The 18,182-nt window shown below is 39.8% G+C and overlaps 1 protein-coding gene across 1 annotated transcript in view; it reads left to right on the top strand.

Moving 5' to 3' along the window:
• Window positions 1–4,749: 4,749 nt before the first annotated feature.
• PKHD1 (PKHD1, fibrocystin/polyductin) overlaps window positions 4,750–18,182 on the top strand; it is a 469,778-nt gene continuing 456,345 nt past the window's right edge. Inside the window, 7 exon segments of the mRNA XM_025382975.1 lie at window positions 4,750–4,801; window positions 6,414–6,491; window positions 7,127–7,277; window positions 9,648–9,756; window positions 13,309–13,366; window positions 16,374–16,452; window positions 17,735–17,809. Coding sequence (XP_025238760.1) covers window positions 4,750–4,801; window positions 6,414–6,491; window positions 7,127–7,277; window positions 9,648–9,756; window positions 13,309–13,366; window positions 16,374–16,452; window positions 17,735–17,809 — 602 coding nt within the window.

Genomic DNA, 18,182 nt, shown 5'->3' with positions numbered 1-18,182 from the left:
GGAGGCTCCCCAAAGCTTCATGTGGTATAGCCACTTTCTCTAGAGTTCTACAACATTTCCTTTTAGGCCTTGAGGCAAGAAATGACTCATTGTCCTTTATTTCTTTTACAGTAGAGCTTGATTGCCCACCAGGAAATTCCTAGAACACAGAGCACAAAAACCTCTTTTACTACCCCAACAATTCTAGGTCTACCTCGTGTTAATCATTTTATTTCCCACCATACTACTGCCAATCTCCATTCATCTAATTAGTAATCAATTAATTTCCATTCAACAATGATTGGTTCAACTTGTACTGCAACAAATTATAATTACCTGTAAGATTAAAGGATGAACCTGATCCCTTATACTGACATCCCTATTTCTCTTCATTGCCTCAACCAATCTCCTTGGGCTTCTACCCTATTCATTTACATCAACTACTCAATTATCAATAAGTTTAGGTATAGCAATCCCCTTCTCTAGGCAAGAAATGACTCATTGTCCTTTATTTCTTTTACAGTAGAGCTTGATTGTCCACCATGAAATTCCTAGAACACAGAGCACAGAAACCAAAGTCTTGGGTGTTATTAGGATTCTTTTAGTCCACGGTAGAGAGGTGGCTATCTCCTCATAAGAAAATTGGGGTGATTTTAGGATGAGGCCTTGACAGCTAGGCTGCCAAAAATACTTATAAATACTTATTATAGGCTGTTTAGCCAAGGATAGATGTGGGGCTAATTTATGAAAACCTCTTGCTGAAATAGCAAGAAATAAAACATAAGTCTTAGGAAACTTATCAGGAGATTCTACAATATAGTAAAATAATCTGATTATATTCTTATCTCCTCTGCCAGATGGTAAGCAGTTTGAAGGCAGAAGCTGTGTCATATTCTTTAAAAATATAACTTTGAATTATCTAAGTGATTAATGAATATCATTTTTATAAAAATAAAAGTGACTAATAATGTTGAAATCTCCTTTGACTATCACAACCAAACTAGTTTGCCCCCTCCTTCCCATTACCCACACGCCAGGCACACAAAGGTGGTTCACATGATGCTTGTTGACCTGCATGGGAGAGATCCAGAGTGGAAACTGAGAGAGGTTCAGCAGGCAGCAGGTGGTAGGGTGGGGGTGACTGACCCCTACCTGCCCCAATCTGGCCAAGCACCCTCTCTCTACACCACTGCCTGCAGGGCTACAAAAATTTTTTGGCTTGTCACGGATTGCCAAACTGTGATATACAGCAGAGTTGATGTAAACTTCCACACTTTCTAGAGGATAGTTTTACTACTCTCATCAGAGTTGTGGTCATATTTCCATGGGTTTAATCTAGTTTTGCTGGAGATGCTTCTCCAGGTCTACTGCTGGTCCTTGAAGGTGGAGACTCAGGACTATCAAATTTTACCAAAATCACTTCTCCTTCAAAGGAAAGGGTGAGGATAGAAGATGAGGACATCCTCTGGTCAGGTATCGCCAGACATAGATGAACATGATCAGGAATCGGGGGATGTGAATCAGAATGGGCGGTGGGACAGGAACAGAGAAGTCAGACATGTACCAAGTAAGAAGGTGGTGTTGACCTTCCTAAGCCCACCGGTTCAACCAATGACTGAGGCCCATGGTCTGGGTACAACTGGAAAGTGATGAGTACAAGTCAAGGACTTCCTCTTGGTTGAAAAAGCAAGGTCAAGAGGGAGGATGAAGAGTAGAAAAATGAAGAGAATCAATCAACCCTTTCTCAGCAAGACTTTGACCAAGTCACTTCCCTTCTGTACTTCTTTAGACCCATACCCCTCCAGTGGGTATATGAATAACAGCCCATAACATGGTATTTATGAGTCACTCTTCAGGATGAAGAGTGAGAGACTGTTCATGAATGGGGATCAGCCCTCTAGTGGTCCTTTCTCTTGGGCCCTCTGTTCAATCACTGATTTGCTGGCAATTTCTTTCAGTGTTGAATGCCTGTTTGTCTCACTGGGTGGAATTTACTTAAAATTCTTATCTGGGGTACATGCAGTAAGTGGAGAAAAATGTAAGACATTTTTTTCTTTGGTCATTACTAACGAGCCCTGAGGAAAAAGCCTGAGTGGCTTGTGTTAATCATTAAACTTGCCCATGGTCAGGTCTGAACTTTTACTCTGGTACATATTTGGCTGGGACACAAACGAGTTAGGTGAGTTATAGTCTAACGTGAGTGAGTTACTTGCGTGGTTGCTTCAGGCTGAGCTCTAACCAGATAACACGGCCGTCGGTTCTTGACAGAGAGAAATAAGATCACTTAGAAAGAAAGGATCATTTCTCCCTTGAGTTACAAGGAGACAGAAACAGAAAAAAAAAGGTACTGTTTGATCCAGAAAAGTCTCTGCTCTCTGTTTTCTAGGTGTTGTATCTCTTGTTAACGTTCTGGTGAACAAAAGGAAGAAATGGGAGATCTATAGCAGTGCCTTGCAGCTTTGTCCCTCGATGTCCCAAAGGAGCAGCTGAGAGGGAAGGGAAGAAGAAGGGAAGAGGGAGTGAGAGCAGAGAGAGGAGGGAGAGAGGAGGAGAACAAAAACGTGACTAAATAAATGCACACAGCTCTCCTCTGTGGTTGAAAAATTTTAGTTATGAGAAATAGAGTTTGAGTTTATTTTTAGGAAGAATTAGTAGATAGACTAATAAAAAATTACATTTATAATTGACATGAAAAAGACGCTGTTTTGAATGTAGGGTTTTAAGAAAACCAATGTGAGAATGTTCATTTCTATTGTTCTAAGCTTGGGAGTAGGCGTTAAGAAGAAATGTTAAAGTCATGTAGCCAGATTGAAAATAGACTCTCCCGCGCTGAGTATATTTTGTCTGTGTAACAAGCAAGTCAGATCTTGTGCTTTTGGACTAAGTAGCAAATACACTTGGGTACTTTTCCCTATGCAGTAGATGTATTCTGAAAATGGAATATTTATAAGTTGAATTCTATTTCAAATAGATGTCAAAGTTTGGGAATTTTGCAACGAAAAGGAACACTTGCTGAATCCACTTGAAAATACTAGAATTCCTTTCTTAAATCCAAGTAGCCTCCACACTTACCTTATCTGGTAATGACGGGGGTTGAGTGGGGGCAGGTACACAGACTATCTGTTTGTTTTCCCAGCTCTTAGTACAGTGCTTAGCATGTAGTGGGCATAAAATAAATGTTTGCAGTGTTGTATTAAATAGATGTGATTATAGATTTTGAGCTGTCTCAATCAGAACATGCCTGTAAGGTAAGTTTATTGCAAGTTTTTTGCAGATTTTTTTTTGGCGGGGGAGTGTTTTGTGGCTTTTATGTTTTCAGAAATGATGTAACTACCTCTGTTAATCTCAGTATTTTCTTAAAAATATAAATTAAATGGCCAGGTGTGGTAGCTCACGCCTGTAATCCCAGCACTTTGGGAGGCTGAGGCAGGGAGATCACTTGAGGCCAGGAGTTCAAGACCAACCTGGCTATCATGGTGGAAACCCATCTCTACAAAAAATACAAGCATCAGCCGGAGGTGGTGGCACACACCTCTAATCCCAGCTACTTGGGAGGCTGAGGCATAAGAATCTCTTGAATCTGGGAGGTGGAGGTTACAGTGAACTGACATCATGCCACTCCAGCCTGAATGACAGAATGAGACTCTGCCCCCCCCCACACCCCCCACACAAAGTGTGTGTGTATGTGTATATATATTAAATATATTTATATTTGTATATGTAATAAACATAAGCATAATTAAATATATATGTAAAACGTGTATTTAGTAGTACATGTGGTTGTTTAATTCTGTAATTTTCAAACTTTCAGAAAATTTCAGAGGCGCTATTTTTAAGAGGATTTTGTCTATGCCCTCTGCCATGGGGTGCTGGAGAGCAGCTCGGCACTCTCCCTAGAGCAGGCGTTAGGGTGCAAAGGCGTAAGTTTTCCGCCAGGCTTCCAAGGACTCTGCCATCCCACAGGAGAGTGCAAGCTGTTCATCTCAGATTAGGTAAACCCAGATTTAGGCTATTTAAATATGTATTCCTCCACTCCAATGTACTAAGCCCTGTGTGGGACCTTCACACTTTCACACTAGGAAGGCTGTGGAAATAGCCGAGGAAAGAATCAGCGGAGGAGGGGCTCTGAGCAGCCCCACGAAGGTGCGCCAGGATCTCCTGAGACCACGGAGAGAGTTGAGGGAATCCAGGAAGGGACCAGCAGGGGCCAAGGCAGAGGCTGATGTGTGGAAGGCTTGTCTGAGTGACGGTGAGAACAGCGTGGCTGCAGTGCAGGGTTCAAACTGGAGAGCAGCACGAGGGAAAGCTGGAACGGCAGCACAGGGCAAAGCAAAACAGACTCCACCCCACCACGAACTAGCATTGTAATTTCTAGAATTCTTTTTAAAGCATGCTTCTATTCAATAATGAGTTAATGAAAAAGGTTATTATTATTTATCTAGCTTAAAATGAGTTGATGGGACACGCATACAATAAGCTGGTGGCACATGGAGGGCAGAGTGGGGATGATTTTATGCAAGGTTCTTAGACGATCCTTTTCTCCTGAACTTGGAAAGATGGTGGGTCCATTTGAAGACACTAAGACCATGTTTACCTCATCTCCTTAATTTTCCAGGTTTCAGTATAACAAAATAATAGTATGTAAACAAAATGGTAATTTTTTTACGTCTTTTATTTTTTAGAAGGCACAAAAGCTATGCTGCTCCAATCAAAACTGAAAATGTTTTTAATGTCTGAGCAATCTTAAGAGTATTGATTTAAGTGGACAGGATGACTGCGTGGCTGATCTCTCTGATGGGTGTTGAAGCACTACTTTTGGCAGGTCAGTAGAATGTGTTTTGAAGGAGTTATAGATAACACAATAGGTTACCTTGAGAACTAATATTGAAACTTGAAGTATTATTTTGGTTGTATACCATAAATATATGCATTTTTAACTTGCCAATCAAAAAATTGAATTAAAAATATTGTTTTTAGAGGAGGTGTTAAAGTATTTGCTTTTGGGTTTAAATTATCTGTTGGATAATTGGTTTTTTTGGTTGTTGTTTAACAGTTGAGGTTACATACTGAAATGTTATGACTGTATACTTCAGTTTTTAATGGCCAGTGATGATGCAGAGCTTTTAACAATAACTTATAATCTTTCTTTTATAATTCCTTTTGGGCTACGTGATGTAATTCTTTTTAGATTTTACTGCCCGACCTTCCCAAAGAGAATAACTTGTCGTAATAATTAGACTGCTTGTGTTATCTCAAATCATCTGTTCAATTTTCTCTGTGAATGGGGGTTATCCTCTGTATTTTTTATGGCATTTGTTTTTGGGCTTCTTTAGATAGAGGTATCTAATCATCTTTGGAGGAAGGTCTAGTCTGGCTGGGGCTGCCATAAATGGCTGTGCTAATGTGCCATGGTTCCCCACCACCCTCAGATGTGAAGTGCGTCATGAGAATAACTGTATATGGAAGTCCTGGGCTAGACACAGTTTCTGATAAAGAAACTATAAATAGTTCTGTCGGTAACACTTTCCTTGTTTATTACCTCACTGAGCAGCTGAGTGAGTTTTGCTGGCTTCCTTAACTTGGCCTTTCCTTCATCAAGGCATGTCCAGGAACATCTTCAAAGATGGAGGGATTGATTAAGGCCCATGCTTAGCTGGTGATCTATATGGGAGAATCCAATCTAGCCTAGCATATAAATTCCTTACTGCTTTTTTTTTTTTTTTAAACAAAAGGAAATTCCAGTAATGATCCATGCTTCATCCCCTCTCTCAGCAGGCACGGCAAAAATCTAGGGAATTTTGTATTCATTTGGGAAGACATTCTCATCATGAGGGGAAACTAGAGGACAGTATATTAAGCAGGAGAATTGAAATAGGAACAGCTTCTATTAGGTTGGTGCAAAAGTAATTGCAGTTTTGCCATTAAAAAGAATGCAAAACAGCAATTACTTCTGCACAAACCTAATGGAAGTCTTTTTTTTCTCTCCGGGACTGGAGATAATTGGTGATCTTTACAGGGAAATATGGCCACCTGATTAAAGAGTGGAAAAGAGAGCACAGAGAGATAGTATGGGTTTCATTAGGACCCAAATATGTCCCTGAGGCTCTTTCCAAAGGAAGTAGAAATTCAGAATTGTCCTGATGAATGCAGGGTTTTTGAATGTCTAAGATGAGAAGAATTGGCTAAAATTTTCCTTAAAATGGGGCTTCCGATGATGTGTTTCCCACAGCAGCAGCACCTGGTTAGAAATGTAAGTTCTTGGGCCTGCCCCAGACCTACTGAGCCAGAAACTCTGGGGATATGGCGCAGCAACCTGTGCTTAATCAAACCTTTCTAGTGATTCTAATGCAGGTTAAATTTTGCTTTAAAATATTGGGGAAGGTAGTGGTTGAATCTGACCTTCAAAACCAATGTTTTTTTTCACTTACTTACAGTACCTCACCTGAGTTTACATATTGAACCTGAAGAAGGTAGCCTTGCAGGGGGAACGTGGATTACAGTCATTTTTGATGGTAGGTTGGGGTTTTACCAAGTGCATGTTTCTTATGTATTGACCCACAATCCTAAAGAATGTGAGTCTTTGGTTTTCTTCCTTGTCTAAGGACAGGTGTAAAAGTGGGCCTGAAGGGAGATGAACAGACGGACCAACTTCTGTCTTTCTAGATACTGGCTTGCTAATGTCACGGAAGCAAAGCACAGTGTGCCATGACACATCTGTGTCCACTTTCCCATTCCAGGCTGTGGGATGGGACTCTGGGATTTCTGCATGAGATGATGTGGAAGTGTGTAGCGTAGTGCTCAGCAATGCATCTCCCAGAACCTTGGCTATCTTCCTTAAAGACAGTCCTCTACTTGGGAGCTTCTACATCATTCCTTTGAATATCCATCCCCAGCAGAGTAAAGAGTAAATCTGAGGGCTGAAAAATTCTTTTCTGGATTTAGGTGAACCTGAAGAGAGAAAACTCTTTCATAAAATCATAAATGAGAAAACTCCTTTATACAGAAGCTATGAGGAAATTAGGAGTATTAATTTAATCCTTGGGTAAATTTAATGTCTTACATTGGCCCCAGGATCTTAGCACAGTTTCACACTATCCTGTGTCGATGACAATTCTATTCAGCCTGAGATTTCTTTCCCTTGCGTTAGGTTTGGAGTCGGGTGTCCTTTACCCCAACAATGGCTCTCAATTGGAAATACACCTGGTGAACACGAACATGGTGGCGCCTGCACTGCCGAGTATCCCCTGTGACGTCTTTCCTGTTTTCTTGGATTTGCCTGTGGTGACGTGCCGGACCAGGTATAACTGTCTGGGAATAGGAAGACCAGACAGGAAGAGGGATTTTTGCTTATCTCAGTATCTTTTGGTGACATATTAGAGCAACTTTTGCTGTGATTCAATTGCCAGTTATAGTTGTTAAAAAAAGTTTCATGTGAATATACTTTCTAAAAGGTCCCTAGCTGGGATCTAGAGCTTAAGGGAGGATGAGAGTATGGGGAAGAACTTTGAGATATTCATAAGGAGGGGCTGGATTGTGTTTCCATTTTTTTTTCTTTTTGCAGAGTTCTATGGCTATTAAGATTTTAATAAATGGTGCCATTTTGCCATTGCAAATACTCATCTTTTGGAATAGGCATAATTACAATGATTGCACATAAACCCCAAACTGGTTAGAAAGGAAATTTGCTTTAGGCTCTATTTGCTGAGTTTGACATTACTTCTAGAAAATATTTTTATAGGACTCCAGGGGATCTATTTTCCTACTCAACTTCTTGTTGCCCTGTGAAGTTTAGACTAGTTCATGTTCATTTTTATTTACTCATGTCTTAGGCATGAGTAAATAAAGTGCATAAAAGTGGATGATTGGTTAAGAGAAAAAAAACCACGTTATTTCCTTTTCTTTTCTGTTCTCTCTTTGAGGAAGTCTCCCCCTCTTCCATGTTTGGCTATCAAAATCACCGATCATACCGCATATGCCACCTCTTCCCTGAACACTCAACTAAGTTTTCTTTCCCTTTTTTGAAATGAGAAGGAACAACTTGTAGTAATTCATCCACAGGGTGTATGTGTGTGCACCCACACTTTTTTGTGCAATTCATCACCCCTGAAGGAATTTTTTATTTTTGTAATTTACACAAAGGTACAACATGTGTAGCCTTAGTGACCCTGTGCCTCAGCTCTGAGTTTCTCATAACACTTACATGTCAGTTACCCACTTGTCAGATTCATCCTCACAGAATTAAGTGCTTTGAGGGCCGGGAGTGTGTTTAATCTCACCATTGTAGTCCTCATGATGCATTGCGCAATACCTTAAGAATAGAAGGTGTTCAATAAATGTCTGTTGAGTTTAACTTTTTTATAGCACTACTATTGGTTTTAAAACTGGGTTATATATTTCCCTTAGGTTTTATGGTGCATTTGGGCATAGACATTCTGCAAAGACTTGCCATAAAATAAGTCAAAGCTCTGGAGATTTACATGTCCTATCTCCTTTATCCCAATATACTAATGATTTTTAGATGCACCATTGATTTTATGTCATCTTTTTAAAGAAAAGAAATATGACCCTATTAAATATACTAATTGATTGGAAGACAAATATCAGATTCAATTAAGTGTGAAAAATGTACAGTTTATCATCAACAAAATACTGTCTTACTCATCATTATCATAAAAACACATAATTGTTTTCTCTAAAACAGCCATTGCAGTGTCAAAAGCAGCACTTCACAATCAAAATATAATGTGAACACAAACGTAATTTAAAATTTTCTATTTAGCCACTTGAAAAAGTCAAAAGAAGCAAGTGAAATTAATTTAATAATGTATTTTATTTAAGTCAACATATCTAAAATATTATTTCAATATGTAAGATATACAAATTAATAATGAGATACTTTATATCTTTTTGCATACCAAGTCTTCAAAATTTAGTGTGGATGTTATAATCATGGCATATCTTAATTGGGACTACCCACATTTCAAGTGCTTGATAAGCACATAAGACTAGTGGCTAACACAATGGACAATTCAGATCTAAATATTTAAGGTCATACTAAAGATTTTGTTGGAAAGGTTTGGAGAGGAGACACGTCTTAAATATAGCTTCTTTCTTATTCATCATATTCTTCCTCTTACAAAAATCAACATGGATGTCAGCATCAGGTGGCAATGAAGCCACTGCAAAATTTATGTAGAGGAGAGAAGATCCAGGACTCTCTGTTTTGATGGCTACATGAAGTGTTTATGGGCTGCTTGGACAATTATCAGAAAGAGGCTAGATTCAAGCTCCACTTTGCCCTTAACCTTTGAAGCTCCTACACATAAGTCTCTTAGTTTTTCTGACATTTTTTAAACCATGAAAATGGGGAATTATCAAAGTCTCTTCCAATTCTTAAAGTCCAATGAACCTATGATTCTGAGAAACATGAAATATTAAAAACAATTCAGGGAGTTTCAACACAAAAAATCATAACTTTTTTTTGCTGAAGGACTCAGTTCTTAAAGTCTAATAATTATGATTGGATCTAAGGTGAAAGGTGGCTGATAAGAATCCTTGGTTAGCTCTGTTTTACAAGTTCAGGGAGGAAATTTGAAGTGGCAAGTGGGCTGTTAGCTTTGGGAATTCATGGCTTTTGAGTCATAAGGATTTCCACTTTCTGTCCTCAGATCTCTGCTGTCTGAAGCACACGAGGGTCTGTACTCCCTGGAAGCATACTTCGGGGGACAGTTGGTAAGCAGCCCAAGTCCAGGACCACGAGACAGCTGTACTTTCAAGGTGGGTTCTAAGGTTGGAGGAAGGTATGGTTACATAGTCTGAGGGTGTGCTTGTGTTATTGAAAGGCAAATTGTAAATGAGCCACAGTGTCTGCTTGACCGTGTTAAAAGAAAATGGTAGATAGTAATGAGAGAGTTTCTTAGATCATACTAATGAAAGATGAATTTTGAACGCTTGTATGCCAGCCTTAACTAAATGCTTTATGTACATTATCTAATTCAATGCTCACAATTTTATGGGGTAGCTATTCACTGTCCTGTTTTTACAAATGAACAATCTGAGGCTCAGGGAGATTAAATAATTTGCCCATGTCATCAGGTAGTAAACTGGCAGAACCAAGACTTGAACCTGCATCTGACTCTAAATTCTCATCTAAACGGAAGCCCATAGAGGGGCCACCAAGATTACCTTTGTGGATCAGTGTTTCATTTTACAGCTCGGATCATGCTGAGTCTCAGCATGGTGAAGACACTCAAGGACCCACATTTCTTGGTGAGGAGACCCAATTTCTACCTCTCTCCCTGCTTCCTGGTATATTTCTGTTAAGTCTTTCCAACACTGAACCAAAAGGGCATTTGCTGTTTAAATTCTCCTTCTTGCTGGGGGAGATCAAAAAGGAAGTAGAGCGAGAGAGAGAGTTTAGGAAGCCATGCCTGTCTTATTTTACAGCCTTGATACCTATACTGGGAGTTCATTTATATTTGGTTCAGTCTATTGTCCATTTCAGATTAGTTTTAAATGATCTCCGAAAAGGTAAGTCCTAGATGGTTTATGAAAGGCAGAGATTTGGCAGTACTTCTGTCAATGTGGTTGCACTTCACCTGGGGTACCTCTGTTTAAAGCTGTTTCAAAACATACAATGCAGTCACTAATGAATGCTCCTTCAGAATAAGGCTTCACCTTGTAAATCCGTCTCTCCTACGATCCGTGTTCCATATAGGCTATTTGTTTTTGAAATTTGGAATTTGCTGTTGCTTCACGTTTAATAACTTGTTTCTTAATCCAAGAGAATCTTGTTTTCTGGAATTTTGCTTTTGCACGTATGCAGCAGAAAGAAAAAACATTATATCATTCTTTCTTACTAAGAGCTGCACCACCACCTCTATCCTGTCTCAGGGAACATAACAGAAGAGAGAAGTCCAAGCATGCTTCTTAATCACCATGATCCTTTTCACCCCAGATGGTAGTTTTCCTGCTTATTAAAAGATTGGTTAGGAGCGAGAGGGGGAAATAAAAGAAACACTTCCTAAAATTGCACATGAAAGAAAACAAGTCCGTCAGTGGTTCAACTATCTTGGCAAGTTGATGAAAAATCACCAGGGGATGCAGTTAATGAGAAGCATTCCAAGCTAAATAAAACACGGCGTGTCTCTTTGTTTTGGGACTGGGACTGGGGAACCATGAGTATTAAAAATTAATCCCATCTTGCCAGTCCACTGCAAAGGGCCTGCTGTGGGCGCTGACAAGTTTGAATAACTCACAGAAGGTTGATCACACAGCTGGTGGCTGCAGCTTTCTCATCCTAATCTGCTGTATTTCCTCTCCTCTCTCCTGCTTCTACTGACCACACTGGGGCCCGAGGATCAGCATGCGGGAAGCTTGATTTGGAAGCTCATTAATTTTTCACTTTGTCATGTCTCTAGCCTGGTGGGTGACCAGGGGCCTGTTTCTCTTAGAAATGTACCATGTTACGTTGTGTCAGCTCAGAGAGAATCACAAGTGAAGCCCTGTTTGAGGTTTAACCCCAAGGCTGCCTCACCACAATCTCAGGTGCTGGGAGTAATAAAGGGGTTGCTCTGTTTCCCATGGAAGTCTGGTAGAAGGATTACAGACTGAGTGCTGGTTCTTAGATTTCAGGTTGAAATAGAGAGGTATGCTTCCTTATTTGGTTTGGACTCAGTTGTTCCAGCTGCCTCAGCTTCTAAACATCTGTGAGATAGGTCAATAACCACTACTGTACTTCACTAGGCTCCTATGATATAGTCCAGTTGAAATAATGTTGGTATGAAGGCCTAGGGGCAGTGGTTGGCTGGGAGGCTGGGGTGGGGACTGAATGTTTGGCAGGTGTGTGTGTAACTGTATTAATCTTTATCTTTTGGTGTGATCAGAGCCAGTTCCCAAGCTGTGAAGTAACAACATTGTTATTCTGACCCCCTGACAGCACATATTTTCTGTGAACTATTTTCTAACCCTTTCCTTTAGAAAGTGAGGAAATTAGCCTTCACGGCAGACTATACAGCATATGGATCAATACTTAAAACCTATGCCTGGCAAGCCACCATCAGCTTTGTTGAAATGTCTGTTGATTCTCAATGTCTGATTAGGGCTGTTGATTAACAACTGAGTTATTGTTTGGTGATATTCTCTCTGGGAATCCTGAGGTTCTGAAAGAAGACCAAACAAAACAATTTGCTGCTGTAATTTGTTTTGCAAATGGGAAGCACTGTAGGTTGTATGGAATGGTGGTAGTCTAGGCATCTAGAAGGGGTTGGCGAGGGGGAGGGAGGAGGAGACTAGGTCTCTTCCTAGGTAAGTCATTGGCTCACAGGTCAAGCCTTGGTCTGGCCAGTCCATCACATTGGCCCTGGTGTGATTTCCTGATGGAGTAATGCACTAAATAGATTAACCCAGATGCCTACAGGTGAGATGGAATTCCTGAGATTGTCTCATTCTCACCTCTCCTTCCAGGCAGTATATCAGTCATGCCAGATTGGGCGAGTCTATCCATTCACAAAAATTCGAATGTCGTCTACATACTAGTCTATGCACAGAGACACAGCAGCGACTCAGTCAGGCATTGTCCCTGCCTTTATGGAGCTTATGGTCAGCAGAGAGTGTGCTTTGGGGACAGGGGGCATTGTAAGATGATTTGGAGTGCCACTGCCAGGCTTTCTCAGGCTCCCACTGCTCCCATTGATGCTGCTTTCCTCTTTCTTGAAGAACAATGTTGCTTCCCATTCCTTGAATCTTTTGAGTCATTTTCCTCACAGCAGGTACCTTCCACTTCTCTAGTAAGTGCCTCAGTTGTGTACCTACCCAGCTTCTCATTTTTTGTAGCTTACTGATACCTACCAAGGTGCTGGCTGTTAATGATTTAAGTTTTGATCCAATTAAATAAGCGCATTCCTTTCTAGAAAAATCAAAATCTTCAAGGCCTCAAAACATCAAATTACAACAATGGAATTAAAAGACTGATGTTCTGCATGAAGACCTGTCTACCTTTCTTTCTAGTAACATGTGTTCTTGGGTACGGAAGGTGGGCAGGTGGAAATAGGCTTGTCAAGGTTTGGACAATATGGTACAGAATAGAGGGCTATGTGACCTTAATCAAATTACCTCTACCTCATCTATAGGAGAAATATGATAATATCCATCATTCCTGTGTCATAGAAATATTACAAGGATAAAAAGAACTAGAAAGATGTGAGGGTGACACAAGGAAATGTAACCATTTATTACCTTCAAGGAATGCTGTCTGAGGAATGGCTTGTGCCTCCTGTGTTTGTGAATATTTTAATGACATGCTCACTTGTGGTACTATTTTCTAAACAGTTTTCCAAGGCGCAGACACCCATCGTTCACCAAGTTTATCCGCCAAGTGGAGTTCCAGGTAAGAAATCTTCTATTAAAATAGGAATAATTGTGAATCTCTTTGCCAAAGCTTGTTGCAAACCTAGGTGAGTGGTTTTTATGAGTGGGAAAATTTAGCTTCTTCTTTGATGCTGTTTTGAAAATAAGACTCAACCTCTGGTTCATTTTTTTTATTTTTTTATTTTTTTTATTTTTTAATTTATTTATTATTATTATACTTTAAGTTGTAGGGTACATGTGCATAACGTGCAGGTTTGTTACATATGTATACTTGTGCCATGTTGGTCTGCTGCACCCATCAACTCGTCATTTACATCAGGTATAACTCCCAATGCACTGTTGGTGGGATTGTAAACTAGTTCAACCATTATGGAAAACAGTATGGCGATTCCTCAAGGATCTAGAACTAGATGTACCATATGACCCAGCCATCCCATTACTGGGGATATACTCTGGTTCATTTTTAACGTGCTTTGGTTTTACTTCTGGGCACTTTTGCTCTGTGACTTCACTGATAACAAAAGGAATGCAAACATGAAAAGAAAAAGAGGACAGCAAAATCAAACGAGTTGATGTTGGAGACTGGAGGAAAGAGGAGTCATCCTTGCTTTTAACTTTATAATCATTCACATAATAATAAACCTTTATTAAACTGTGTGCCAGGATCCAGTCTAAGCTCTTCAGATGTCTCACTAGATCCTCGCAAAAACCTGATAATAGAAGAGCTATTTTTATTCCCATTTTGCAGATGAAGAAATGAGGTAGCAAAAGGTTAAGGAATTTGCCAAAAGTCATACAGATAATAAATACCACAGTTGAGATTTGAACCAGACAGCCAGAATGCAGAGTGGCCCATATATTCACCATTTTGTCATTAACTTTAGTCTTCATCTGGGGGTTTTGTTTATAAAGTTAGAGAGCACACAGATATATAAAAGCCAGGAGGATAGAAAAGAAGATTATATAAAGCTGGGGGATTTACATAAAAGAAGGGATTGCAACTGAGAAGTGGATTCAGGGATTGCTAAATCTGCCTTAAAACTAAGTAGTAAACACAACTAGGATTATATTTAATTTGCTGTCTGATTCCTGCCAAATTCCTACCTTTATTTAAGGTTTTCCACTTGTTAGGGTTTCCAAAATGGTATGACTGTGCTAAAAAGTTGCTGAATTTTTATTATAGTTGTATCTAAATGCATAGATGGATCTTGTTGTTTTGATTGGCTCAACTGCTCAAGCATGTCAGAATGAAGATCTAAGTTATTGAAAAGCGTTTTATATGTTCTATGTTTGTGTGTATAGACACAGATTATGTATGAGTGAATTTAAATTATATTTCAGAGAATGTGAATTTGGCATGCTCTTACTCATGCGGGTTTTTCACAGATCTGTTCCTTTCCATTTGTCTGAATAATCAGGACCTGATATTTTACGAAAGAGGGATGTGGTCTGTGAAAATCACATGCAGTCATTTGGGTCCCTGCTGCTCTGGTGTTAGAAACTCCTGTTTAGATAGCAGAAGTCTTGTTAGGGTGAGGGATGAGGAAGCAGCCGGCCGTTAGAGGTGTGAAATGGAATGTCAGCTGGCACCCAGATCTGCCAAGCCCATTTCTCCCACCAAGCTGGAGTTCTGCTCCGTGTCTCTTCCACCTTCTGGGGAAAGGATTGGTGGCTGGCTGGGTTGGAGTGGTCCCCCTGGGCAGGATTCATACGGCTGCATCTTTATAATCACTTTCCAGATGAATACTCTCATTTCATTTGGGAAGCCTGCCCAGTGTAGCAGCCAGGGAGATGGGGGAGGTGGTAGGGACAAGAGGGGTGATGCTTTCTGAGCAGTTGGGTTTGTATACGTGGTTAGCAGTTTTCCAGTATGACATGGAATCCCCCAGCACCGTGTTCTGGTGTGGCCATTTGTCAGCCTCTGTTGGCTATCTTTGTTTAGAAACAAAACAAAAACCCACAGAAATTCCTAATTGCTACAACCTTTTGTTAGTTTTAAAATTGTGCCTGTCAAAGCTAGAAGTCATACTCACCAAGGCTAGGGAATTGATCATTTGGCCCTATTGAAATTAGAATTATTCTGCCAGAATTTTTTTTAGCAGTAACAGGAAACTTGAGACTCCGGGTTTCTGCCAACTCTGTGACCTTTGCCTGTTATTAGGTCATTCTACCCATGCACCTACAAAATGGTGGCTGTAATACCTTCCGGAAGGTTTCTATTATTTTAGTGAGAGTCATTCACTAAAGATGCAGATGAAAGTCACTTCTTATTAATAACACACAAGTGCAATATGAAGGGAACATCTTTTTGGTTGCATTCTTTGGTGGCCTTCAATGTCTATAAAGAGACTCAGTTTTCTGGATTTCATGACCTCATTAGTCCCTCAGTACCCTTTTCTCTTCTATTCTTTGACTTGAGGTTTATCTCCCTAACCCACATTCTGTCACCTGTAAACATTGCCTGTGATGGTTTAAGTAGACACGGTTAAATATTCTAATTATTTGGAAGGCATATACTTGGGATCCCTGAAGACCCATCAGATTGTGTGATATAAGCCTCTTCATATGAAAAGCCTGTTCATTTTAGCAAGTGCCCAGAGGAAAGCCTCATGAAGCCTGGAGCACCCAAGGCACATGTTCTTAAATCTCAGTTGGCTGGATGGTCTCCACGGAGCCAAGAGAATGGAACAGGGCAGTGTGTGGTGACGAGCCCCTTCTTTCTGAAATGTTCACACTTTCTGAGACTATGAAGAAGACCCATTATTCCTTCTGTGCTCCATGCATAGATGATTAAGTCTGTGATGGAAACAATAGCTTATTTTAGCTTTTATATTGTATAATATTTATCACTAAATCATACCCTTGACCTTACTGTTGTGCAATTTATTAAAAGTATTAATTTTCTGGGTCATGACCTGTTTTGCCATATTGAGTATATGTAACCAAAAAGAAACATGGTTTTTTAAATTATACATTGAGTTTGAGATGAGTCCATTAAATTAAAAAAAAATTCCTTCTTCAAACAGGAAAACTAATACAGGTATATGGCTGGATTATGACCGGAAGATTGGAAACTTTTGATTTTGATGCTGAGTACATTGATAGGTAAGCGTGTGTTTGTTTTTGTGTTTAACTAGTTACATACATGCTGCACGGCTTCCTGAGACCAGCTTCCCTGATGGCAATAAATTGTAAGCAGTTGGCACAGAATTGCTATTTTCCTCTTTTTGCAGTTTATAGTCCCTCATGACCTGGGCTTCAGCAAACTTTGCTAATGTAATTGCAACTGGTCGATTAAGTTGGTCCATTTATTTACTGACAACTAGTCACTCTGGGCTCAGTGTGAAATGAACTGTAATTGCATCTGTGGATTTTCTTTTTGAATTCTCACCCTTCCTTCCTTTGTTTCTGAGGCCGAAATAGATTCTTTATAAAATGATGTGTAAACCCAAAAGCCCATTATAACTTTCTTATTTGGTTATTATCCATTTGTGCTTTAAAAATTGTATTAGTGGGATCAGAGGAAAACGTGGACACAGGTACTAAAAGCCATAGAGCTTTTAATGTTTTCTGGGAATGATTAGGATGTCAACATGACTTTCTTCACCGGAGATGTGGTGGAAAGTGTTACTATTAAATCATCCACACTAGAGAGAGAGGAGAACAAGACAAAAAGTGTTGAAATTGTAGAGGCTGTAAGAAGCTCTAAGCAACTGTAATCATTCAACAAATGAAGCAACTGTACTGAGGATTTATAAGGTAGACGGAAAATAATCTTACTATATGCTCAGCTGCATAGATTCTATACATGGTGTCTAATTTTTCCTTCACTTGGGATGGGTTGGGGGCATCCTCTTCTGTTCTATTCCATTTGTCTGATTTTGCCCTAGTTGAAGAGAACATGATCTGATTACTCTCAGGATTTACATTTCTGGCATTAAGCAATGGTCAACCTACCTTACTAGAAAACTACTCTTGTTGTAGGGGGTAGAAACTCCTACTACATCCTTGGGAATGTGCCACATTTGCTAGTTGGTCCCATCCCAGCCATCGTCTGGGATATAGTCTTTGAAAGGGGGAATAAAGGCATAAATGCAATATTATCTCTGTGTGGAACCAATGTAGCCAGTGTGGAGATTATGAAGGTTTTTGGGAAGGGAGAAATATTTTCTGTTTAGTGTGAAAGCATGAGCCATGAGTGCACCCCTACTCTGCTGAGAATTTGACTTGACATCCGCCTTCAGCCACCTGCAGTAGTGCAGAAAAATCCTGAGGAGAATGTTCATAGCCATGTTTCCTCTGAGTTTTTTGAGGAATGTTTATTGGGAGCATTGCACAATTATCCCTTGTCTTTTGTTTTCCTTTTTTTCTTTTTTTCAAAATCCAGCCCAGTGATCTTGGAAGCTCAAGGAGACAAATGGGTTACTCCTTGCTCTCTTGTAAATAGGCAGACGGGAAGCTGGTGAGTGTCTTATTTATCTTGCCAATGCATACGCTTGTAAGTTCTTCCACATGGATACAACACACACACACTCTCTTTCTCTCCCCACTCACCACGTATCTGTTTTTTTAAAAATATAAATCACACATAGCTATTTACTGCCTTATCTTTAGACTCCTGAAAAAGACACAGGGATTGATTCAAAGTGCATATTGAAGTGGATGCCAAAACCTTCCTTGAAAACACGTAGCTAATACTTGTTAGGGGCTTACTATAGGCCAAGCTCTGCTTGAATGCTTTACATTGAAGTCACCCAATAATCTTGGGAGTATGTATGATTACTAGTCTCACATTACAGATGAGGAATTTGAGAAACAGAGAAGTTAAGTAACTT

This window comes from Theropithecus gelada, chromosome 4 (assembly GCF_003255815.1).
Source record: "Theropithecus gelada isolate Dixy chromosome 4, Tgel_1.0, whole genome shotgun sequence".
NCBI classification, from domain to species: domain Eukaryota; kingdom Metazoa; phylum Chordata; class Mammalia; order Primates; family Cercopithecidae; genus Theropithecus; species Theropithecus gelada.
Note: the sequence above shows the minus strand (reverse complement) of the source record. Positions and strands in the feature narration are given on the sequence as shown.